This window comes from Phallusia mammillata, chromosome 8 (genome assembly GCF_965637545.1).
Source record: "Phallusia mammillata chromosome 8, kaPhaMamm4.hap1.1, whole genome shotgun sequence".
Taxonomy (NCBI): Eukaryota; Metazoa; Chordata; class Ascidiacea; order Phlebobranchia; family Ascidiidae; genus Phallusia; species Phallusia mammillata.
The window spans coordinates 4,560,955-4,585,912 of record NC_137259.1 but is presented as its reverse complement, the minus strand read 5'-3'; the positions used below and the strand labels follow the sequence as shown (position 1 = coordinate 4,585,912).

Sequence of the window (24,958 nt, the reverse complement as noted above, 5' to 3'; positions counted from 1 at the left end):
TCACTGCACCAACCCTGCATAATTAATCCTTTCTTACTGCCATATTAAAATGATGAAAAGCATTATGTGGACTAATGTGAATCAAAAATGTACTCCAGATCCAACAGTTTGCATCCTACAAATGACTAGAAACTTTTTTTAAAACAAAAAGGGAAGTGTGTTGATTCAACTACATTGTAGGCAAAATTTCATTATTCCATGATAGCTGTTAAGCCTGGCAACAGCAAGGATTGAAGGTAAATATGCTTTTGACAAACCCTCAATGCCTACCTTATTTCTGTCCCTCAAACATTTTGTGATCAAACAATAAAAAATATGTGAAAAAAACTCTGTGGTGTACCTCAATCCAACTTGATTAACTTCATCCCAAGCATCTATTTGATGATCCCAAAAACACTGCTTTGCATTTTCCAACAACCACTACGCAATAAAATATGTAATTAGGCACTACATCATTCATTACCATCACAGTATGAACCAACTATATTACAAAACAATGTAAAAAAGTCATCTAGTGTTCCCAGGAGTATCAAGTACTTTTTATTTTTTATATTAACAATTTCTAAGCTTTTGGGTGCAATGGACCCTTTTAATAAATTATTACTTTTGTGGACCCCAACATGCAGTTTACTCAAAGTTCTATTAAAAACTTGCCCAGACTTTTTGTCTTAGGAAACACATTGCAAACCTTTAAGTCTGAGAATCTAGGTTAAAAACCTGTCTTAGGCCTATTTTCAATAACATCATAAACATGAGGAAGCAACTTACACTAACAGCTGAATATGCATTGTTGACCAGCAGATCAAGTTTCCCATCATACTCCTTGTCGATTAAGTCAAAAACCTTTTCAACTTCAGTATCATTACTGTGATCACATTGCACTGGAATAATTTTTCCACAAGCTTCCCTCTTTTTTGCCTACAAGTGGTTTAACAAATGTGGTGTCACTTGACATATAAAGTTACCTGTAAATATAGTAATAGCTCAATTTTGAACAGACTTTTGTTAACAGTTTTTAAATAGTTTCTAATTTTTTGTGGGTGTAAATTGCCATTACCTAAACTCTTAGATAAACAAAACAATAGTTTTGCCTGAAAAAAAAAACTATTTTACATGTTTATTGCATATGAGTTGAGTTAAGATTATTTCACTTATTGATGGAAAACATAGCAATCCGCTAGCATTAAAACAGTTACCAATCTGGATAGCTACACAATGTTCAAACATAACAAACAACAAAAAATACAGGGTAGGCTTGGTGGATTTATTAGTTACACCTTCAATACAAGATGTTATATGGCAGGAGTTTACAACAAGAAAGAGTTTGATGCACAGTTTGTTAATATAGCTGAGAAAAAGTTTGGTAGAACAAATTCAATGTAGGCCGAATAATCTTCTGTATTAGATACAGTGTGGCATTCAATTCGAATGCAAAGATAAGGGACATGAGTTGCAGTAAAATAGTAATACTCAGCAGTACAAGACCGAAGTATATTTACTATTTGGTCCAAAATTGCTAGTGTTTCATATGCTATCAATACAGTACCTCATCTACCACAAGTTCCAGCTTTTCCGAGTTTCTACCAGTGATGTAGCATGTAGCCCCATTGACTGCCAACTGAAGAGCAATTCCCCTTCCTATCCCACGTGAAGCTCCAGTAACAAGGCACACTTTCTCTTTCAAATATGGCATGTTTCTGTTTTACCCTGTAGTACAGAAAATTTACCTGCTGATGAGATTCAGTGTTATATTCTGAACATTCCATGCTTTTCAAACATACGGGTGTTTGTGCTGGATCACAGAAAAGGTATTGGTCCAAAATATAATCACTAATGACAATATTTGAGTTTGATACTGTTTCTTATTTTTACACATAGTAACCTCATTTTAAAAGAGCAGAAACATATCCTGAAACCTAAAAAAATATTTTTGCATTACCTAATGCATCAGTTAAAGGAAATAATTTTAACCATACAAAAAGCCTGTTGTATACAAACATACAATCTATTGCAAAATATATGAAAGTAACCTGGTGCATAGTAATTTACAAACCTTGCAACTCATGACTTTTTGCTGATGGGCTTGAACTGACTTTCATTTCTGTCACATGGTTTATGATTAACTAACCACAAACATTAAAACCACACATTGGCATTTGCATTGTTTACTGAACTTGACAAAGGTGGGATTGCCTTTGTGTTACGCATGTTTTAATAATTATGGCACAAAAAAGTATGTGTATGTGACGGTAGTCATATAAAAACTGTGTTATAATCTTAATGTAACTTTAGGGTGTCTGAGCATTTTCTGTGTTAAAGATTTTGTTCTCACAGACAAAGCTAAGTAGCTAACCACCAAAAGCACATAAAGTATTATATCACCACATAAAAATTGCAACCTAATCAACTATGAACAAAAACATTGCAAGTTTTTAATGAGAAGGAAAAGTTTAGTGTGATCAAAGGTTGTGACACAATTTCACTTGTTTGTTAGCTTTAGTGTAATCAAATCAGCTATTTTTACTACATTTTCTATAGTAAATCCTACAAGTATAACAGAATTGTCCTGTTTAGATAAGTGCAGGCAGGGTTCTGGCGCTTTACTGCTACATTTAGAATGTATAATAGTCGTGTAATTTATTACAAACATTTGACTGCAAATTTACAAACACAGTAAATAACAACCTCTCACCCCAATTTGAGAGTAAAAAGACACAAAAACACAATAATGTGGGCATCATTTTTAGAATCATTGAGCTGAATTCAATTAAGATTTATACAGTAATTTAAAGTAAAAAAGAACAATTAAACTCACTGAATGTATGGATGATAAACCTGCAGAAATAGGATGAAAGATTGCATACATAGTTTTTTTTACATAGTTTACCAAAATAGATACTAATATGGAAATTTTGTTTAAACCAAGTCAAATATGCATGTTGTATTAGATATTTTGATTGCATATATCATTATTTAGCAAAACTTTAATGTACATTTGTCAAACTTCATAATTATTCAAATGATTTGAACAAAATGAAAGATTGTTAGTATTCTTTGGGGTAGTTAGGCATATTTGCTGGCATCTTTTTTCACAGGAGTTTTGGCAAGAGACCCAAGAATGAAAAACAACCATTTTGGCAACTTTATGAAGCTGGGAATATAGTCTGCAATCCATAGAGCTCCAGATCCACCTAACATTCCTTTGACACTTCTTATGCTTACTGGGTGTTTCTCTGAGTAAAATAAAAAAAGTTTTGTCATCTGTTGTATAAAAACTAAAAGTAAACATGCTTCGATAACAACATGTTTTTTCAGTGCGGTTGATCTTTTATGAAACCGTTTACCACTGAAAAGCTTGATAAAGTGACAATGCAATTAAAGTTTTATTCATCGTTGACTTGACTAGTTAAGCATTAACATTTGAGGTAAAGAATGTCAATTTGTTTGTGCCACAGTACTCTTTTATAAGTTTATTTGACACAAAAAGATAACAAATCATATCAGCCACAAGCATAGTGCAATAGTTTATTTTTGACTTGTTTGATGATAGAGCAGTAACTTTTAAAAAGACAAATTCAGTACAACATTTGTCAGAATTTTTTTTTAAGTTGGTTGAAATAGCTTACTTTTTTCGGTCATCATCCGCATTAATTTACCATTTACTTTTACATAATTTGAGTTTGTTGGTAGACAAGTATGTCAACTGTAATGTTATTGCAAATTCTTTGGGTGCAACAAAATAAATGTAAAACTTGGTTTAAAACAAATGTATGACAGACAGACATAGATACCCCAGAAAATATCCTCCTGAGTAACACTTTGTTAACACTCCTTTATAGGAGAATTAAAACTTAAAACTCAAGATGACTTGCTAGATTGTGGTTTTTAAATTAAGCAAGAAATAGTCAGTGGTACTGAAATAGTTTACAAAAACAAATAAAATCCATGTTACCGTCTACATCCTTTAAACCAAACTCCTCTGCAATGTCACTTGAAAGCAAAACTTGTCCAGACTTTTTCATGATTTTAGGGTCTGAAACATGTAAAATAAAATCCACTGCAAATTGAATGTACAAAAGTTACAACACAGCACAAACAAATACACAGGTATATTTCGTATTTCTGTTGTGTCCAATCTCAAAATAAAAGAGTATGAGGAAATCCAACATACACTATTACTCCACTGCAAACAGATGATTTGATTGTTTGTTTTGTTTTTATTGGAAGTGGATGGGTAATGTCTGAACTCATTAAACTCACAAAAAGTTGACTATTAAACTGTATGTTTTTGTTGAAGTCAGTTGAATTAATCATTTTTTATTAAATTTTTGCAACTTAAAAAATGAATTTAATTAAATTTAACCCTTTAAGTTTTACTGGTTTAGAACAGTGGTCTTCAACATTTTTTTCTGATAGGGAGAAAAATGTTTGAAGGAATGCCGAAACTGAAACTATTTTCATGTAAATATGCCCACTTAATTTTCAAGTAGACATTAAATATTAGTATTCAGTGTGCATTATTACACTCAAATTCTAGAACCAATAAGCTTTGCTTAATTTGGCTAATCTAATTCTTGTTAAAGCTCACCAGTTTGCAGAAATCGGGAAAGTTATATATCTTTCCCTGTACCCACTGTATTATTTTGGACACAATATGTCACTCATGGGGCTCTATCACGTAACAATGGGTTGGACAACTTGTGTTTTATTGGATGGTCATACAATAAACCTACACTACTGGACCAAAATTCTTTTAAAGAATAAAGCAACTTTGCATCATACTCATTGCGAGAATAAAACATTCAATCAGTGGTCTTCAACAAGGATAAAAATGAAACAAATTATCAAAAAACTAGCAACATCAAAGTCAGTAAGCAAACAACAGGGACTTACGGCACCAGACGCAAAATTGAATGTTTATGCATGCTCAACTTAGGAAATCTGATACCTATCAGTCATTGCATGCTCTGCTGAAAACAGTCAAGCTAACACACATTTCGCTTCTGACCATGTCATATCATGAATGATATAGTCCTAACAGACAAAGTAATAGCCCCAAACAAATGTAGTGACTTACCAAGAAGCAAACTTGCAATGCATTTTCCAGTAAATTCAGTTGTTTCTCCATGTTCAAATAACCAAGTGAGCTGTTAGACATTTAAAAATGAAAAACAGTGGCACAAAAATACAATTTAACAAGTGTGCAAAATACTCAACAGAGCTTGTTTTCAAAGCTAATTCCGCGTTTATTAATTCCGTCCGTACTGGTCCTGGCCATACAGACACAAATGCAACGTTGTATTTTTCCAAATCCATTCCACAATCTTTGGCCATTCTGTCTTTCTGTAAAAATATTTTTAAGTAGGTGTTGTGTCTTTACTAAAAGATTTTTGAACCTCCTTATGGAATATTTGAATGATTGCTCTTTAGCCATTCGATATTGTTTGTAAAAATATTTTAAATTAGCTATTGTGTCTTTCCTGAAATATAATTTAGACACGTATTTGAATCACTGGCGTAGAGTACGGGGGTGCCGCGCACCCCCGGCCTTGACCTTTGTATATATGGGGCGCCGTTGTCGAATAAATTAAGTTGCCGCAAGATAGCTAAGTTGCAGCAAGATAGCTAACCTGCAACGAAACATAGCTAACTTGCAGCAAGTTAGCTAACTTGCAACGCTAAGTTGCGGCAAGATAGCTAACTTGCAACGCTAAGTTGCGGCAAGATAGCTAACTTGCGACGCTAAGTTGCCGCAACTTAGCTAACTTGCGACGCTAAGTTGCCGCAACTTAGCTAACTTGCAACGCTAAGTTGCCGCAACTTAGCTAACTTGCAACGCTAAGTTGCGGCAAGATAGCTAACTTGCGACGCTAAGTTGCCGCAACTTAGCTAACTTGCGACGCTAAGTTGCGGCAAGATAGCTTTCTTGCGTCGCAAGTTACCCGGTGCATTGTGGGAAACTGAAACTGGTTCCAGCAACGTGGTTGTAATACCCGCGAAATATGATGTTTAATCCTTTTGCTCATTCATATCGTTTCATTGCACTTGAGTGCGTATGTATTCTGCTATAAATACATAATAATAGCGGTTTGGATTGTATGATGGAATCCAACGATAAATACGTGCAATTAGACTTGCAAGAAGTTGTAAATCAGTTGACTTCAGTTGTTACTACACTATCAAGGCAACAAACCGGACGCGTTAGTGCTAATACTTGTAGAACTCTTACTGGACAATCAACTTCCAGGAGTGGACAGGTGCATCACCAGGGGACAAGGCAGACAAATAATGTATGTAAAATCACATGCTATAGATTGCTAAGCATGTTTGTATCTGTTTATACCTGGGGTTCCTGCGCCAAAATGCCTTTGCTTTATATGATATTTGTGATGTATTGGCAGAATCCAACTTTTGATAATGACAAAAATGAACCAAGTCATTCCACTCTAACCGATAGTGATGATGAATTTCAACCTGTAAGCTTGCATGTTTACATTTGTATTTGGATACATGTAAAAAATATTATACATGGTTTTTGCCTGTTTCAATAGGAGCGAAAGAAAGTTTTCCGTCCATTTAATTCATACACAGGAAAAAGATACACACCAACTGCAATCAAAGGAGGTCGTAAACTATCTCTTAAAAATAAACAAAAACAACGGTACGGTTCAAGGACTGTGGTGTGCATACCACTTCAAGAGTTTTCCCAAACAATACAAATAATGAATGGTGAATGGTTTATGGCTATACCAAGATGCCAAAACAAATTAAAAACAATGGGTTTGCACCATGTTTTGCAAATTAACAATGCATGGAACATGACTGAAATGAAAACAGCAATCATCAACGCTTTTGGAGAATGCTTTTCACATTTTTCTGCTTTTGACTTCTTGGTGCACAAACCAGGCCTTAATTTACTGACAAAAGCAGCAGTGGATGATAACTTTATGTGGAATGCCAGAGCAGTGCTTGCATTAAATACTAAAAAAATATATATCTGCACAAAGGATCATCTTGCAATCAAAACTGTGGAAATTGCAATTAACCGTTGTGACATGGTATGTTAGTTTTACAATTGCCATTTATTCTTTTGTACATTAACCTAATATATTAAACTTCATTCTTTAGGAATGCAATGATACTTCCAACAGTTCAAAAGGCAATGTTTTAGAAGATACATCAAATGAATGTTCTGAAACCACTGCAGAATCTTCAGTTTACAAGTAGAAAAAATACAGAAATACATAACAAATTTGCAAGTTAAATCTTTTTTCTGTAGTGAGTATGTCAATCTCATTGCGAGTTGCAATGAAGAATTTAATTGTTCGAGTGATGACAGTGATGGGGACATCCAGCAGGCCATTCAAGAATCTTTGCTTGGAGAACCATCCATATCAGAGTCAGTTACATATGTATTTATATTTCCTTTAATTTTTGTCAATAATGTACACTGCCACCAACGAATATTTACATTGCAGGAAATCCGAAAACAATGTCACCGCAGAACAGTGCCTACAAACTTTGCAAGAACAAATTGATGAATCAGCTGTCAACAAGTTTCATGTTATTAGGTCAAACATATTAGATGGGGCTGTGCGAACTGTCAAACGCAAATTTTTTAAACCAATGGCCAGTATTAGTGTTGAGTTCAGTGATGAAAATGGCCAATTTGAAGGAGCAGTGGATGCTGGAGGTCCAACTAGAGAATTTTTGCGCCTGGTAATGCATGCAATCACGAACAGTATAATTTTCGAAGGAAAAGAAAATAAAAGATTTCTTACTCACAATCCGATAGGTAATACTTTAAATACTTAAACATTTTTTACAACATAGCATTTTCATGTGTATTCTTTTATCTAGCTGTTGCTAAAGATTTGTATTACATCTACGGAACTCTCATATCTCTCACACTACTGCATGGTGGCCCAGGTCCAAAATGTTTTTCTAAGCTTTTGTACAGTCAAATTCTAAATCTCCCGAGGGACTATATGGAGGCTCTAACGGATATGACTGATATTGGTTGTGAATATATTTCTCAGCTTCAGAAGGTAAAGCAATTTTCATCATTTCCTGTTTGTATATATGTGTGTATTTGTTACATAGTTAACTTGTTTTACTTATGCAGATACATGATGCAATATCCCTTGATGAACTGAATGATTGCTTGATGGATTCATTTAACTTTTTGAAATTAGCTGGTTGCCACACACATTGCACAAATTTAACGGGTAAAAATGAAATTATAAAGACTGCAATGAAGTTTTACACAGAAGGCAAGTCAGAACCACTTCACAGGTTTGTTACAATCAAAATTGTCATTTGCAAGTTCAATAAGGTTTGTTTATTTTTAGGTTTAGTTTAGGCCTAAACCAAACTGGCCTCTTGGAGCAAATGAAAAATACACCAAATGCATTTAAAATGCTTTTTATTGCAAATGACTGCAGTGATCCGCTTTCAGGAAATAAAATTATAGCAATGTTTTCCCCAAAATTATCTGAATCTGGAAGCAACAAAAGACATAGGGAAAACCTGGTGCTAAGCTGGTGGAGACACTTTGTAGATGAAGTGGGAGGTACTTTGACTAATATTTTGTTATATTGATTGTTGTGTGTATTATCTTAAAATATTTTTCATTACAGAAAAAGATTCTGAATGCTCGCTTCAAGGTATCTTAATTTTTGCCACTGGGGCAGATGAAATACCCCCATTAGGATTTTCACCACCACCTACTCTTCAATTTACTGAATTGTCTCATTTTCCCCTTGCAAATACATGTTCCAATATTTTAAGCATTCCATTGCAGCATGATGATTATGAAGCTTTTAAAAGTAAAATGGAATTTGGCATATGCAATTCACCCGGGTTTGGCCGAGTTTAAAGCATGAAAAAAAAATATACCATTGTACTGAACCGTATATTGTATCTCATATGTGTCAATGAAAATGTACATGACCAAGCAATTTTAAAATTCTGCTACATTTATTTTTATATGAAGTTGCTTTACCTCTTGATTGTGATTATTTTAGCTACATGTAAGTGATTGTCCTTTTTTATCCACTACAAAACATATTTACACAACTTATTTTAATTGGATGTTGTGTCAATATTTCATTGTGAATTTCATGTCCTTTTGAATAACCAGGTTTTTAGTTTATTGCTGTTAAAAGTCACTGTAAAAAATCATGGCATTAGTATTTGTGTATCCTTAAACAAATGTATAATATACCTCTTCACTGTTCTGCTTGCAATGCCACACACTGTCACCTCATGTGCCACTGTCCCTATTGTCATATTGCTTGCCACACTCATATTCCACCTGCTGCAGTATCAGTTCCAAGCTGAAAGTATTATCCGATTTATTTCTTTTCACATTGCCATAATAAAAGCATTAAAAATCAGCACATGTGACAAAAATGAGCAGAAAAGAAAAAGCAGCATTTATTGTTCTGCAAGATAGTTGTTGACAAATCGAACAGCACATTTATATTTATCAATGTTGTCACTTTCTTGGGTTATTGCTTCACTCAGGCTTTGTTTCACATCTTCTGGCAACTGTAACCAATCAGTATCCACATCAACATTGTTAGTACTGGGATATGTTATGTCATCAACTTCAATCTCATCACATGGGTTTAAGGCTTGAAGCTGCAATAGGTGACGGTTCATGTGAAAAAGTTGTAAAGGGGAATAATAGTTCTCAGTGGAGAGTAAATGATGGTTGGCACCTTCTACAAACTCTGCCAGCCTTTTATTTATGACATCTTTATATACAAAATGAACACAAAAAAGCTCTATCAAACTTGTAACATCCAAAAAGTTTGAATCCTCAAGGTATGTAAATTCATTGTGAAATCGATTTACAACTTGTGAATTGATGTCTCTGTTAAGTCTTTCAATTCGTTGGTTATGCACTGAACTTCCTGCAATCACACATTTACTGTTAAGTCTTCTTTCATACATATACCTCCAGACTTGAACATTTTCACCACCATAATCACTTCTTACTTTTAGTGGCAGGCCAAATTTTGCCACAGCATCTTCAAACAAATTCAATACAGTCCCTGACCTATTATTGTCAGCGCAGTGACAGTATGTAATTAACCTGCTGTACCCATCAATTGCAGCATGAATCACAAACTTCCATCGAATCAACTTGTGGGTACCATCTATATGCCAAATGTAATTCGGACAGGGAACAGAATATTTCCTTCTAGCAATTGTAGTCAGTTGCCGCGCTCTTATTCCCTCTTCATCAACTCTGTGCAAACTTTGCCGAAGCCTTTTTCTTTGAATGAAAATGCCCTGTGCTTTAAGATGTCCATTTACCATCACTTCACCAGATGAGGGATGTTTTTCTTTTAAATTTCTTAGTGTAGTGTCAAGTTCTTGATCCGAAATTGAGCTGGAAAAAAATAGATATAAGTAGTCCTTCACATAAGGGTAACCTTACTTATGTTTTAAAAAACAATACCTGTAAGTAGGTATGGACAGATTAGATTCACTTATCACTTTTTTCAGTGTTGGTCTTGAAATGTCAAGCAAGCGACAAATCACACTGGGTTTTATTCTCAGAGTTAAAAATTCTCTTAGGTGTTCCACATCAACATTCTTACGATGGCGTCCCTATATGCATAAAAAGTAAATAGTTTAAAAAGCTAATAAATTAAAATAGTTAAAAAACTACAAACAAATGCCTACCATTTCAGCTGTTCTTTTAAGTCTTCGTACAAGCCAAAAATGTGTGGGTATCGAAATTCCATTAAACAGTCCATCGTATGACCACATGTACATGTGTTGCCGAAAATGAATGTACAACCACAATGCACCGGGTAACTTGCGACGCTAAGTTGCCGCAACTTAGCGTCGCAAGTTAGCTAAGTTGCCGCAACTTAGCGTCGCAAGTTAGCTAAGTTGCCGCAACTTAGCGTCGCAAGTTAGCTAAGTTGCCGCAACTTAGCGTTGCAAGTTAGCTAAGTTGCGGCAACTTCGCGTGGCAAGATAGCTATCTTGCCGCAACTTAGCGTCGCAAGTTAGCTAAGTTGCCGCAACTTAGCGTTGCAAGTTAGCTAAGTTGCGGCAACTTCGCGTCGCAAGATAGCTATCTTGCCGCAACTTAGCGTTGCAAGTTAGCTAAGTTGCCGCAAGATAACTTAACTTGCGGCAAGTTAGCTAACTTGCAACGCTAAGTTGCCGCAAGTTAGCTATCTTGCAAGTTTTTTGTTTGTTTTCAAAACGGCCTTAAGGCGCCGTTGTCGAAAAAATTAAGTTGCGGCAACTTAATTTTTTCGACAACGGCGCCCCATAGTTTTAAGGCTAAGCCCAATCAGCTAAAACATTTTTGCTATACCGAAACACAATAGGCTGAAAATAAATTGGTCATCTTGACCTTGCAACACCGGGCAGTGTTTCTTCACCTGCATTTGGTCAGGTCAGGGACTCCTCAAAAAATCATATTTACCCGACAAAAGCGGTTATCCATGTACAGAAAAAGGTAGAGCTACTAACACTGAGCTTGGGCTTGCGCCTGGTCTGAGAACTTCTGGTAGGTGGCGCAACAGAGCATAGGCGTTTATGGTGCTGTTACAGCAATTTGGGTTTATGAAGAGTCAGCAACATAACGCCCATGCTCTGCTGCGCCACCTACCAGAAGTTCTCGGACCGGGCGCAAGTCCAAGCTCACCCAGAAAAAAAGGCATCATAATGATCAAAATCAGGAACGGGAAATATACACATGCTAATTGTAGCAAACATGCAAAAAAATCTTAACTAGAACTCAGAGTAGGCTACGGACGCTTCGGAGCAGTTCATGGACCCCACGTTAGAAAACTCGTATATATCTTTCAAAGGACAAGACACGGCTCAAACACTGCCACTTCCAGGCAACGGATCGACCCACAAAGCTACATTTTTGCGCTGCCAAAAAAAACGGTTTAAAACTAGGTTTCTTGCATATTAAACTTATTTTGTACAACTTATTTGTTGCCGTAAGTTTTACGTACGCCTAAGACCGTAAATACACACTTCAAACCGTACCGCCTATAATATTCTTTCACGAGAAAAATAAACTCATTATCACTTGCAAAACCGATCAGATATGCCTGAAAGTTACAACAAACACGTACACGCTGCTGGACGATTTATTAAATAAAACACTGGCGATATAACGGCCAATATTAGAAAGAAAAAGGCACACATAAAAACGTAACAGTGTAAGGAAATAAACTATTACAACATCTCGTTGTGCATCTTGATGTACTCAACAAATTCATCAAGGAGCACTGGCCCTGAAAACAAAAGATCGTAATTTAAAGAACTTTTTTTCAGTGAGTTATTGCTTTTATTGACTCACATGCCCCATCCATATCATAGTTTGATAAATCAGGCTGAATCATTCTACTAAATTCCAGGACGTTGTTCCATTGGTCTCTGTTTATGACTTTGTTTTTGCAGCCCTTTAGAGAAGCAAGAGTACAAGTTAAAAACGCTTTTTTGGTAATTCTTCTTGTCAACAGAAACATGGACATAATTTTGCTTGCAATAATATCAACCAAGTTCTGTTGCCAATGTTATAGTGTAAAGAGAAAGGTCGATTAAAAAGTGTAACCCACTAGAAACCAGTTCTGTCTGCAATGTTATAGTTTAAAGAAAAATAGCACTAAAAAGTGTAACCCCTTCGGTCGTATAGCCAGAATAAACGAAGCAGAAAGTGTCAAAAAGGACCCATAATTACTACTACAATGCCTAGTTACAACCAACATTACAACATACATCTAAGTAATTTTGAAACTTGTCTAGTAGTGACCATCTATCAGAAAGTAGAACATCCAACATAGCTTTCGCAGTGCCCAAATCTACAGTCCTTTGGCCAGGTTCCTGTCAACAAAAGTTTGAAAATAGTTTTCCAGTTTTGTGTAAAGGGGAAAACAACACCGAAAGTAGGCACTGTAATTTGTTTGAGCTGTGACAATATGGAAACCTTTACGATTGTAATGGGTTTAATATTGGTATTACCAATAATTGCTATGTCAGGTTTTATAATGCTTACTACATTTATGATTTAGATTTAAAACATATTTCACTTTTAAGTAATTGGATGATAAGCATTTGAAAAGCGTGGTTGTAAATGCCACTAGACCACTGTGGGGAACCTGTAAATCAACTTACACCTTATTAAATAGGTATTTCTTTGAAAAATCCAACAATCATTTTGGTTGAGGTGAGGATAGATTAGCCACAGTGGCCACACAATATTTTTACAGGTTGGCTATGGTGGTCAAGTGGTATCTATAAAGTTGGCAACATAACATAGCCTGCATTATACAAGTTGGCTACAGCAGTCAAGTGGTAAATACAGACACCTATTGAGAGTGATATGTATTCAACGTTTATGCATACAAACTCCATGTATGTATTACATGACCACAGTTAACATGGATTAAAATTTTCAACTGTGTATCCATGTAGATGATGGCTGCTTAATCAAATAGTAATTGATTCGATACATCACTTGTCACGCGTTAAGAGTTTTGTGAAAACAACCTACCTTCAAAAAGTCAAATGCATATCTGTACACTGATTTGAACAATGAAGGTTCATCTAAAGATGATCGCAGGGAAGGCAGTTTTCCTTGAAGCTTCACAGTGGAATCGCACCTTTAAATTAAAAACACATTATAAAACCTACAAGCATGCAATCCAAAACAGCTGATTGCAGTTTTGAAGTCAGACATGATTTTAAGTCATTTTTCCAGCAGTTTTGCTCACAAAATATTGGATGTCCAGTTTTCCAAACCTGTTTATATGGGTACTAACATATAATAAAGCATAATGAACCGTCTGTTGGATTCAAAAATTACACACAAAAAATATTTTAATTCTATTTTTATTTGTTACTGGCCAGAGCTTCATTTTTGCACTACATCAAAATGAGAGTTCTTTTTCTGGCACACCCGTGTGGCTGTTGTGATACATATCTGTTTATGATGCTTCTATCCTTGGTTAAGAAATAGCTGAACTAACCCAAATCAATACATAATATACCTGTGGTCCAAAACAAAAAATTAGTGAAAACATTTTTTTTTTCTGAACCCAACTATGTTATAATTGTATGTAACATATAAATGAAATTGATAGTGGAAGTGTGTTCATTACTCACTGGAGCTTGTGCATTCCTTTAGTCCATTCTTTGAGAGTAAAGAAGCCCATAGTTTGTGCATTAAGGTGGTAAGCAAGTACCAACATTACAATATCATGTGGTTCAACTTCACATGTTTCACATAACTTTTCTACTCCATCTGGTTCTATCTGTTCCTTGTTTCCTAAAACAATATTGTATAATAAAAGGCACCAAAAAAGGAGAAATCCCGGAAAAAGAAAATGTTACATATATACCTGCAAACTCTTTAAACCATTTTATACATTTTTTGACAGAAAATGGTTCGCTTTGTTTCGGAGTAGAACTTCTTTGTTTTGAAGAAGCTGACCACAGTTCATCAATACCTTTCTGTAGCCTTGTGTTACTAAAATTTACCAAAAAAATAACAGATATTACTACAAACACCTATTCTCACATTATCATTAAGTTAAAGTAGAAATGTAACATTTTTACTAGGGTGCAAAGTCTGCGCCAAGCCGAGGTCGCCTATAGGAGATTAAATTATAGTGTTTAATTACAAACCCTCACTCAAATTCCATAGCCCTACTTGTATCCATTTTTCAAAAAAGTAGAAAATTGAAAAAGTAAAAAAAATAAGTAGCACATATGGGCTTAGCGGGTTAGGCATTGGCTAAGTGGGCTTAGTGGGATCGCAGTTTTAGATGGTACTGGTTGAATAATGTTCGGATGTTTGTTAACAATGCTGTAATGAACAAGGGGAAAGGATTGTTATTTGAGATACCTGTGTTTTGTACGTTTGGCATTTGAATCATCAGAATGATGAGATTTTCTCTTCTTGCTGTGTTGCAAAGGCATGTTATCTCTCCATTAAAGCCAAATGGTGCAGATGCAATAATATAAATTCACATTCCCAACATATACAATTAATGCATAGTACTATTTAGCAGTGGGCTTAATTCTGTTGACAATTACATACATCCAATCATTATTAAAAAAATACAGAATATCTTTGCTAAACCTACACCCAACCTGGCTAAATTTTTACCCTTTTTTTCACGCGATATGTTTTTAAAATTTATCACTGCCAAGTGCCAAACAAAGCATAACGAAATTGAAAACAATGATGACAAAAAAACGACAATGAAATATTGTTTTCATTTTACACGCAGTAACATATATATAGTGACGAAATTTGCGCAATACTTTTGTAACGAAGGTTTGAGGGATTTCACCTCGCTAGCATTGTGATGTGAATAGTGAATTGTCTTGTTTCAAATTGTTTGATTTAAGCCCCGTTTCCATGCTAAAACAGCTTGCAGTGGGAAACAGTAGTTCTAAAATTATATGTTAACATTTGCGTTACTTTATTTTGCGTGAGTGACTCTGCGATAAAAAAAGTTTTAAATTTGTGCTCGACTACCTTTAAGTATTTCTTGCAAACAACGTTTCGCTTCAGTGATGTTTTGGGTCAATAGTCAACACAATGTGAAGTTGATTGTGGTTGCTTTCAGTGATTACAGTAAATGAGTAAGCACCTCTTTTGCAGGCAGAATTGTTTGTATTTTATGTAGCAACGTTTTATCCTGATTTATCAGCTACGGTACTGAACTTTCTTTGGGATGTGAAGAGTGAAGACTGAAGAGTAAAATACTCTATGCGATTCGTCATACAGATTTCCATAAAAGTAGCACAGATTTTCCGAAGATTTATGCAAGTAATATTTTTGTAGGTAGTTTTTATTATTTATTCCTGATAATTTGTTTTTTAAAATTGTTGACAAAATATTAAAAATTAAAATATGTACGTAATCCTTTAACTTTAGTTTCGCTGCAGCGAAATTGCCTTGGATGCGGTCCTTTTAGATGAGACGTTAACAGGAAAACTTGAAAGTAAAATCCTTACGAATCTGTTTCTTGCGGATCGTTTTATCTAACAGCGATGCGCGGAAAGGTGAGAAAATGTTTTATATTTAGCAATTACTTACCAACTTATTTAATTGTTGTGTGATATTTTTTTAATATGGCCTCGTGAAAAGTTTGGTCCACGTTGACATTTGAGCAGGCAGTTTGCAACTTTGGCTAATGCTTCTGTAGCACATATCTCTTGTAAACAGTACGATTTGTAATCCATGGTTGCTTTTAACAAAATATACTTTATCTCAATTCCATGTGTTTATTTTAATGTGCGTTTTTATAACCTGCCACACAAATAACGTTTTTTACTTCTGTGGTTCTGCTAAAATGGTTAAGTGCATGTTGAACCTTTTTTGTTCCTATCAATCTTGAAATTATCCACATGTTTAGAAGTAAAGAATTAAAATTAAACAATAACTGAAGTTGATATGCTTAATGTTTGTGAGTAGTTTTCAAGGAATATCAATTACCTTTGTTAGTTTTGACATGCTATATTAATCATTAATGCTTGTTTATGCCCGCTTTGGTTGAAATGGGCCAATATTACTTATTTTGTGAAGAACTTATTAATACCCACTTGGCATATTATCTGAAAGTTTGGAGTTTGCATTATATATTACAAGTTATGTCTTTCGAACAATTTGACCATTAAATTGATGTTTTATGTTCAGTGGAAGAAGAAGAGAATGCGAAGATTGAAGCGCAAGCGCAGAAAGATGCGTGCAAGATCAAAGTAGATCTTCCTTTCATTGACATTCACTGGACTTGGAACAAACACCGATAATCCAACTTCTCAAATTGTGGTGGACACCAGAAGTGTATAGACTTTGAACTATGGGTGTAAATACAAATCTACTGAATGTCAAAAAGTATATTGTTACTTTCTACAAAAGCAGATAGGTAGCTTGGTTATACTACAGACCTTACAAAATATTGCTGGGTTGTAAGAAGTTTAGGTGGTTTCAATTTTAACACTTTTATCAGGTCTAAGGATAAATTACACAATTATAAGTGAATTGGATGTGCTGGGTTTAGATACAACCTGTTTTTTGGTTTGGTAAGATTTTGAAACATTTTTGTGACAATTTTTTAACAGATGTACCTTGAAACAATATTTTGATTACATGCGTTAAAAGTGGGCCTGTCATCATGATCTACAATGGTTTCATAGCTGTCTTGTAGCTAAATGGGGAAGCAGAGCGTTTTGTACATCAGTATTTATTCGACACGAACTGATAGCATCACTTGTATGTAGCCAGCTACAAATAAAGCACAGTGACCTCCCTTTCAAAGGAGCATAGCAGAAACCGACGGGAAGACTTTCAACAAAACGACATTACCCAAATCGCTGGTATTTTAACGTTGCACCGTAATAAATCGACATGACATTGATAGCTCAAAACCAATCAGGCCTTGCGTAATTGATCAATAGGAGTAGGAATTTTGGGGATCTGAACTACGGCAATGCCCAACCATTGCGTTTCAACATTGGGCAGTGCCAGTACTTTTGACTATTCAGCGTCGTGCAATGTGAACCAGCGTGGTATCTCAAACGTCATTATACAGATCAATATGTAGCGTTGGCGTGGGATTTTTGGTTGAGAAACATTTGTAGACATAGGCGCATTTTTCTAGATCATTGAGTTTTACAAAACGTGGGAAACTTTGACGTAGCCAATAGGGTATAAAGAACTGGAATTGATTTGCACATACTCCATTTTATACAGCGATTGCCATTTTAAAGAAAAAAGTGTGCAGTATGATAACTGGGTTAAATTTGACAGGTTCTGTTTTCCCCAAAGTTTTTACAAATTCGCTTTGTACAACTTAGTACCGTAGTTTACAAAGCTTACATTTTTGGTTATCTAAATTACCTTGCAAAAAAGATCACATAAGTAAATCATTGAAAATTTCGTGTGGGTTTTGTACAACTTCAGTTGTTGAGTTTTTCTTAACAGTCACAAATTGAAAACACCATAACCGCAATCTAAACGTATACATTTTCTCTTCAACTTTAAGCCCTTGTCAGTCTAGGCTACCCACCTCAGCGCCAAGTCAAAATAAAAACAAAAAAACATACAAGTGAAGTAAATGGGCGAAGAGTGCATTACACAACGTTGAAAATAAATATAGGGGTCTGCACCACAGGCTAGTGTTCGATTAGGGCTCTCATACACATTACACAACCGGGCAACGCCGCTCCCGGGAAGATAGGTTGAAATACAAGTGAAACAAAGGAACTTTAAACAAATAAACATTGAAAAATCATTATAATTCGATGCAGCTCTCAAAAATAAGAAAATACACGCAACATTAAATAAAATATATGTCAGTCTTTGAACGGCGAGTGATTTTTGTGTAACTATAGATTTTTGGATGCCATGCCAGTTACAGAAAAATAATAGTAAAGTTGCCATGTTTCAGCTAAACCGATTGGTTCCCATAGTTAGCAAAACAGGGCTTCCGGTATTCTAGTTTGAACATGGTATCTAGTTTGCAAATGCTAAAATGCTTTACAGACAAAGGTATGAAAATCTAAAACTTGGTACTAAAGTGAAAGTACACCTACACCATTGTAGACATATTTTGAAAACCCCAAAAACTGTCGTGTGCGATTCATCATTAGTGATGACGTCATATCCGCAATGTCGAGGTAATTGTTGGGGGGGGGGGGGGAGCGGGCCAACTAAAAACTCGAAAACAAGTTCGCTCTTTGTATTCCACTGAACAAAAAAATAAATCACATTCGAATCGAAAGAGCGTTGACGTCAGCGCTACGTCGGCTCCATGACGTCATTAGAATCAATCGTCCGGTCCTTGGTTGTCTGTGACGTAACAGTCGGTTGTTGTGACGTAGTGACTGTCCCGTTGGATGGTGTGATGTTAAACGTTGGAAGCGGATCCGGTGTAAATTGTGGAGCTTTTGTGAAGGAATCGTTCCCAAAAAGATTGTGTTCTCGTTCTAAACAAATAAAGCATAACACGTTTAAGTCCTAGTATGCCAGGCCTATTAAAGGCGTTATACCAAAGTACAGTGAACCTCGGTTAATCCGGATTTTTGCCTAAATCGAATAAAACTCGAGGTACAAATGATTTGTGATGTGGTAAGACTTGAACTAATCGACATCGGTTAATCAGGATCTTCACCGAATACAGACATTTTTTTGGTCCGAACGGGTCCGGATTAACGGAGGTATTAACTGTAGATTTATCTTTGCTGGTAAAAATAAAAATGCTTTTCGTTTAAAACTAATTTTGGGAAGTGTTTTTTCCGGTGATAATACATTTGGTAATACATTATTAGTTTAGTGTACACAATTCGCGGGTTTATTTGTTTGCAGAATAAGTTGTAAGTTTACTTGCGTTTGAGGTTTTGAGTCACCAACGCCGAGGACCACACTAAAATCGAGTCACAAGCCACCAATACTCGACTTGACTCAAGTTACAAACCACCCAGACTCGACTTGAGTGGCCAAACTTCAAGACTCTACTTAACTCGAGTCATCCATCCCGACGACTCGATTTAACTCGAGTAACGAACCACCAAGACTCGAACTGGAGTCACTATTATAACCATTAAGACTTGATTTAAGATACCAACCAGAATGGCTTTACCTTGACTTTTTTACTTCGAGTTTAAGAGTTTGCTTACAATGGTCCAACCTACCTATTTCATTTTTCCGTTGCCACTGCGTCCTGTTATGCTCCATGTAGGCAAAACATCTTTTTCTACCTTCATTCGTCGATCTGAGGATCTCCGCTCTGTTGGTAATTGCGCTACTGTAAAACATGGAATGTAACATCAGTATTTGAAAATATCGTAAAATGTTGTTTCCAATAAAACGTTTTTCCAAGAAAAGGAAATCTGTTTCAGATTTCTAAGTCGGGACGTTTTTTGGACGGGTTCTGGCTTATGTTTCAATTAACCGGGCTTGATTTGGGTCTGGCTGTGTACTCGGCGCCATTAGCGTCATAATATCACCCTGGTACATTGAAGTCTTGATTTCAAACTAAACCGGGTTTGGACCATGTTTTGGCTTAGGATTTTCCTATTCGGGCCGGGTTTTTGGTTTAAACTTTCGAATGGGGCAGGGTTTTTAGTTTGGGTCGCGTTTGGGCTTGTAATTTCAAATTGGACCGGGTTTAGGGGTTGAATTTTCGAACTGGGTCGGGTTTTAGGCTTGAGATTTCGGATTGGACCGGGTTTTGGGCTTGCACTTTCGAATTGGACCGGGTTTTGGGCTTGTACTTTCGAATTGGGTCGGGTTTTAGGCTTGCACTTTCGAATTGGACCGGGTTTTGGGCATGCACTTTCGAATTGGACCGGGATTTAGGCTTGTACTTTCGAATTGGGTCGGGTTTTGGGCTTTTATTTTCAATTCAGGCCCGTTTACAACTCTGGTGTGGTTAACACCGCAAGTTACAGCTTATTGCCTACACCGAAACCGAGTCAGAGTAACCTATCAACCAACCTGTACGAACTACAGTCACTAAATCTTCGTTTTAAAACGTCATCAGCAGCTGAGCTTCGTGCAGCGGTTGAACCCGGTTGACCTCGACTTCCCGATGCGCTTCCGGACCTTGAAGCCAGAATGTGATCGTGGATGACCTGACCGTTAACGTTCTTATACATGTCGAAGAGGATGTTGAAAGTTGGCTCGATGACGTAATCGATGAAACCTGTGACGTCGTAGATATTACGCATGGGTGTTTTTTTGGTCCAGTGCCGTAATTAAGGAAAGTTCTACTATGCTAAAAACATGCATGCTAAAAACCAAACCTTTCGCAATTAAGGGAGTTTCTTAAACGTCCCGATTTTCAGCACTTTAGTGTAGCAGAAGTAACAAAAAAGACAGGCTTTCTGTCAGAGGTATTTTTTACAATAGTGGTAATCGCATGGCTGTATGTATTATGTTTAGACAATGTAAGTATGGACACGGGGATCCCTTGAGTTGACCATTAAAGGGCAGAAGTTTTGCCAATTGCCTCTTACCGATCTGCGATTGCGCCACCATCGTTGTATGTCGATCACACAGTGGTGAAATTGGAAGATTCAGTTCTCTTTCCCTGTCTCCTTGTTCGAAAAACTCAACAACTAACCGTTCTGTCCATCTGCACAAAAACATTAATTTATAAATTACAAAAACACATTTCGGTCATCGGCAGCGAGTATAAAGTCGCATTTTCAGCGAAAATAAAATAATAAATATAGTATTTAAAATACAAAATCAACCACATACCTCTCAAAACACAATCAGTTAGTTTCAGGTATATTTTTTGCCTAAATGACATCGTCAGTTCTTTATTCAACAGTTTATGATCCAATTTGAACAGGGGACTTCTTATGCCAGACTGGCAAATTATCTAAGCTTATCTCTTTGGTTAAATCAATTTTGTTTGAACCAAGGGTTCTAACACTCATTGGTGTTAGAGGTGGAAATGGTACACAGTGATCGCCAATTTAAGAGCTGCTGTTGATGGTTTTTGATTTAAGAAGTGCTGTTTCCACTGCAGGCTAAAATTGTTTTGTTCGACTGAGCGTTTAGGACCGGTTCTTACCGTATGGTACCGTATGGTACCACATGCTACCTCATGTTGGTAATACAATAACAATATACCAATGTCTCAGATACCGTTTTGGGCTTATACTCCCGCATGCAGTATGATGCGGTGTCCAGTAACACCCTTTAGAACCATGTGGTATTTTGACTTCCCGCTTTGTTATCAACTGTGTATACAACCAAATGTTTGATATCGTTTGCACGCCATTCCCCGACTTCTCATCTCACTTTACTTAGAATTATTTTAATATTATGAAGGTATAATCAATATGATCAACCACTGCTTATTATTCTACTGCTCGGTGCGATTGTTTTCAGATATAAAGATAAGTTATAACTTACTTGTGATGAAGATGCCACGGTTTCGAAGGGTGGTTAATATCAGCTGAGTGAATCATAAGACACATGGCGCGGGATTTTTCAAGTCTGCAAAAAAAACTTAATTCTTCAGCACACGTGAATCCAAACGAGAACCGATTGCCTTTTCATACGATGCAGTCAGCTGTAGGGACGGTCAAGAACGTTTTCGGTTTAGGTCAGGGTTCGGCAACCCCTGGCACGCGAAGTGCTTTTTCATGGCACGCCAACCGATTTCCGTGTTTATATTGAAGTCACAATTTAACCTGTTACACTGCTTGTTTTTAGTTTTTATCATGCCATTGTCTTAAAATTCATCCTTACATGTACAAAACACTCTGCTTTCTCTTTATTATTGATATCAGCCGGCACGAACCACAATTATTTAGAAAAACGTTGGCACACGAGGTCATTAACACATGGAAATAACAAGTAAATTGGCACCCGTCGCCTAAAAGGTTGCCGACCACTGACTTTAGGATTTTTAAAACTTACGTTTCGGGATGAGAAAGTGCTGACTTCATCTTTTGGATCTGGCCAAAATGCTGACTCATGTCGGTGGCTAGAACCATGTCAATCATCAGTGCTCGACATTCTCTGAAATTCATCATTAAACAAATTAAACATAAATTAATCTAAGACCCGCCCAATGTGTTCAGTCGTTGTGCAGAGGCCGTGGTTCTCATTCTGTTGTAATATTTTTACAACAAATCAAAACACTTTTTGAAACATTTATTTATGCAGCCAACAACTAAGACTATACGGTAGCTTAAACTCTAGTTTGACTTTCATAGTACGTCGGGCCTTTTGAAGGGGTCATGCCGAAACAAGCCGGTTTATCAAGGAGCTTAAGGCTTGATTTGGGACTTATAACAAAGTCACTATTTTTGCCTAAGTTTCACCAACGTTTGGGCTTTATTTAGGCTTTGATTTTTGCTAAATTCGGTTTTCAGGCCCGTTTGAAAGCTTTTGTATATGTCATTTGACCATTGGAATTCGAACCCTCGATCCTCGAAGAAGCCTTTTCTAGCCCTCATACCACCGAGCCATACAGACTCGGTGGTAAATGCGCTGAAAGTCGAATTACAATGATTTAATTATGCTAAAAGTCATTTTTAAAGCATACCCGGCATGATCAGTTTCTTCTGCAGATTATTCTGCTATAAAGTTGAAAACAGGCAACATGTGATAGTCAGTCCAGAGTTTTTTTGATCTTAGTACTTATCTGGTACTTATAAAGTGGTTTGAGAGCTTACTGGTAATCGTCAGTGTTCATGCCCGACATGATATTGCAGTCATCTTCTTGCATGAGGCGGAAAGCTGAACTAATGTGGTGATTCTCCAGTACCGAGCGGTCGTTATAAAGTTGCGCCAGATTTGATCTGTCAAAAACAATAACATTCCATATTGTACATAAGCCTTATGGTTCTGATATACCGTGTTAGGTCAGACGTTTCTCAAAAACATGTTTAATCAATAGTTTAATCCAGTGGTGTCCGACTTACATCTCTGGTTAGGTGCGCCTTTAGATAACGAAAAAGTTAAATTATGTGACATATTCAATGACTGTTTTTTTCCATATTACCGTCAATGGCGCGACCTCAAAATTTCTGTTTTTTAGGATGCGGTTATTTTTTAGGTGTGTCCTGAAGCAAAGAAGTTTGAGTAACACTGGTTTAATCAATGAAACCAATAAAAAAAGTTCGCTAGCTGACAAATATTTATAGTTTTTTTTTCGTGCTTTTAAAGTAGCCCGAAATGGTTTTCATTTTATCAATGTTTGTAAGCAGCATGGCGTAATTTTATGGTTGATTAGGCGCGATTTAATACCACTTATTCATTGCAGCATGTTCTTAGACTTACAAGTATAGAAAAAAAAATGTATCTCAGTTTTTTTAATACACGTGGAAAAATGTTACTGGCCCACATAATCGTGCGTTTAATTAACAAACTTGTCAGTTACTCATGTCCTTACCGGTGATACAATAAACCTATAACAATCACACGCAATTATTGAAATTCCTATACCAAAGAAGCTCACAAAAAAGTGCAAACCAGATATGGCGACAGTATACATGTCTTCACAGATGGCACCAATAAATTTTCAATTTCTATTTTGTTTGTAACTGTCACTACTTGTACATTAAACCACAAATTACCTTGTGTTTGTGTGAAAGTTGTTTGTGGTACCGGTGTGTTCCAAGTCATGTACAACCGCAGCCGTTATCATGGAAAAGATTTCTTGATCAGAAAGCCAGTGCTAAAACGGAAAAAAACTCTCTAGTTAAGATTAGGAGGTTTAAATTGAAAGGGACACGACCGTCCACTAGGGGACACTAGAGAGATTTAGATTTGGTTTAAAAAATGAGTAAAGCTCGAAAATTTGTAGAAAGGGTTATAATACAAGTGATACGAAATGAGGTATGTGAACTGGTAAAAAATATTCATAATTCACCGAAACCACTTTTGACCCGACCCAGATTAAAATCGAAAAAAAGCTCAGTGCAGCAGTTTTTTAAATCCTTTTTTGTGATATAGTAGACACTGAGTTGTGCTTGAAGCAGGAAACTTAACCAGTTTTTAGAATACAGTTTGGCCTGTATGTTTTTTTAAGCGTGTAGTGGGCTCGTCAGAAAGTAAAAAACGTAAAAAAAATCGTTAGAAATAACCTTTGATTAAGATGCAAAAGTGTTTTTCTTTGAAAAATATTTGCTTTTTCAAGGTAGCTAAGCAAATTTGATTAAAAAACAAAACAGCTTGAATTTAAGTGCAACGCTGTTTAAGAACTTTCATTTGAAGACAAAGAAAATCGAATTACTTTTTTAAGTCGACTAAGAAACGCTTGTTTGAAAAACAACCCCCAAAAAATCTGTGTAAAAATACATGACGTGAAATAGACATGTTTGTCACGTACAACGCTGGCATTGTGATATCAACAAAGCGACATTTTCGGTGTTTCGAATCAACTTGACAGGAGGATCAATAAATTGGCCCACACCCTGCACCCCCAAA

General features: G+C 36.1%; 6 protein-coding genes and 1 long non-coding RNA gene across 14 annotated transcripts in view; 2 read left to right on the top strand and 5 right to left on the bottom strand.

The window, feature by feature from the left end:
* Positions 1–8: 8 nt before the first annotated feature.
* LOC145203620 (dehydrogenase/reductase SDR family member 1-like) lies at positions 9–2,555 on the bottom strand. 2 transcript variants are annotated; one of them, XM_080075876.1, is made up of 4 exons: positions 1,782–2,555; positions 1,547–1,707; positions 769–918; positions 9–420 (listed from the first exon to the last, which is right to left on the bottom strand). In XM_080075876.1, the coding sequence occupies exons 2-4, from the start codon at positions 1,691–1,693 to the stop codon at positions 166–168; spliced, it is 552 nt and encodes a 183-aa protein (XP_079932002.1). In that variant the 5' UTR covers positions 1,694–1,707; positions 1,782–2,555; the 3' UTR covers positions 9–165. The 2 variants fall into 2 exon arrangements, with proteins under 2 accessions (XP_079932002.1, XP_079932003.1); XM_080075877.1 differs by having other exon boundaries at positions 2,054–2,555.
* Positions 2,556–2,620: 65 nt separating this feature from the next.
* On the bottom strand, positions 2,621–5,445 carry LOC145203621 (dehydrogenase/reductase SDR family member 1-like). Its single transcript, XM_080075878.1, has 4 exons — positions 5,218–5,445; positions 5,078–5,147; positions 3,953–4,033; positions 2,621–3,233 (listed from the first exon to the last, which is right to left on the bottom strand). Exons 1-4 carry the CDS (start codon positions 5,332–5,334, stop codon positions 3,064–3,066), a joined length of 438 nt encoding a protein of 145 aa, XP_079932004.1. The 5' UTR covers positions 5,335–5,445; the 3' UTR covers positions 2,621–3,063.
* A 471-nt stretch (positions 5,446–5,916) lies between these two features.
* Positions 5,917–9,398, top strand: LOC145203616 (uncharacterized). The gene is made up of 10 exons (XM_080075872.1): positions 5,917–6,290; positions 6,402–6,476; positions 6,552–7,058; positions 7,129–7,223; positions 7,280–7,399; positions 7,479–7,795; positions 7,861–8,048; positions 8,126–8,295; positions 8,352–8,572; positions 8,640–9,398. Exons 1-10 carry the CDS (start codon positions 6,099–6,101, stop codon positions 8,876–8,878), a joined length of 2,124 nt encoding a protein of 707 aa, XP_079931998.1. The 5' UTR covers positions 5,917–6,098; the 3' UTR covers positions 8,879–9,398.
* Positions 9,340–10,871, bottom strand: LOC145203617 (uncharacterized). Its single transcript, XM_080075873.1, has 3 exons — positions 10,699–10,871; positions 10,472–10,623; positions 9,340–10,402 (listed from the first exon to the last, which is right to left on the bottom strand). Exons 1-3 carry the CDS (start codon positions 10,789–10,791, stop codon positions 9,439–9,441), a joined length of 1,209 nt encoding a protein of 402 aa, XP_079931999.1. The 5' UTR covers positions 10,792–10,871; the 3' UTR covers positions 9,340–9,438.
* A 1,250-nt stretch (positions 10,872–12,121) lies between these two features.
* LOC145203618 (DCN1-like protein 5) lies at positions 12,122–15,098 on the bottom strand. Of its 2 annotated transcripts, XM_080075874.1 has the most exons (7): positions 14,897–15,098; positions 14,391–14,518; positions 14,155–14,317; positions 13,544–13,652; positions 12,769–12,873; positions 12,350–12,452; positions 12,122–12,284 (listed from the first exon to the last, which is right to left on the bottom strand). In XM_080075874.1, exons 1-7 carry the CDS (start codon positions 14,968–14,970, stop codon positions 12,226–12,228), a joined length of 741 nt encoding a protein of 246 aa, XP_079932000.1. In that variant the 5' UTR covers positions 14,971–15,098; the 3' UTR covers positions 12,122–12,225. The 2 variants fall into 2 exon arrangements, with proteins under 2 accessions (XP_079932000.1, XP_079932001.1); XM_080075875.1 differs by lacking the exon at positions 12,769–12,873.
* A 617-nt stretch (positions 15,099–15,715) lies between these two features.
* Positions 15,716–16,897, top strand: LOC145203622 (uncharacterized). 5 transcript variants are annotated; one of them, XR_013853349.1, is made up of 3 exons: positions 15,716–15,829; positions 15,938–16,065; positions 16,700–16,897. It is a non-coding gene; the product is annotated as an uncharacterized LOC145203622 (long non-coding RNA). The 5 variants fall into 5 exon arrangements; XR_013853352.1 differs by having other exon boundaries at positions 15,815–15,829; positions 15,949–16,065; XR_013853351.1 differs by having other exon boundaries at positions 15,826–15,840; positions 15,949–16,065.
* A 1,027-nt stretch (positions 16,898–17,924) lies between these two features.
* The window catches only part of LOC145203615 (uncharacterized), a 31,177-nt gene continuing 24,143 nt past the window's right edge, over positions 17,925–24,958 (bottom strand). For both annotated transcript variants that reach the window (XM_080075870.1, XM_080075871.1), the window contains exons 8-15: positions 24,106–24,206; positions 23,203–23,328; positions 22,442–22,543; positions 21,932–22,015; positions 21,022–21,140; positions 20,501–20,708; positions 19,696–19,808; positions 17,925–18,990 (exon numbers count right to left, since the gene is read on the bottom strand). In XM_080075870.1, the coding sequence (XP_079931996.1) occupies positions 18,803–18,990; positions 19,696–19,808; positions 20,501–20,708; positions 21,022–21,140; positions 21,932–22,015; positions 22,442–22,543; positions 23,203–23,328; positions 24,106–24,206 (1,041 nt within the window). In that variant the 3' untranslated portion in view covers positions 17,925–18,802. The remainder of the gene's footprint in view (positions 18,991–19,695; positions 19,809–20,500; positions 20,709–21,021; positions 21,141–21,931; positions 22,016–22,441; positions 22,544–23,202; positions 23,329–24,105; positions 24,207–24,958) is intronic.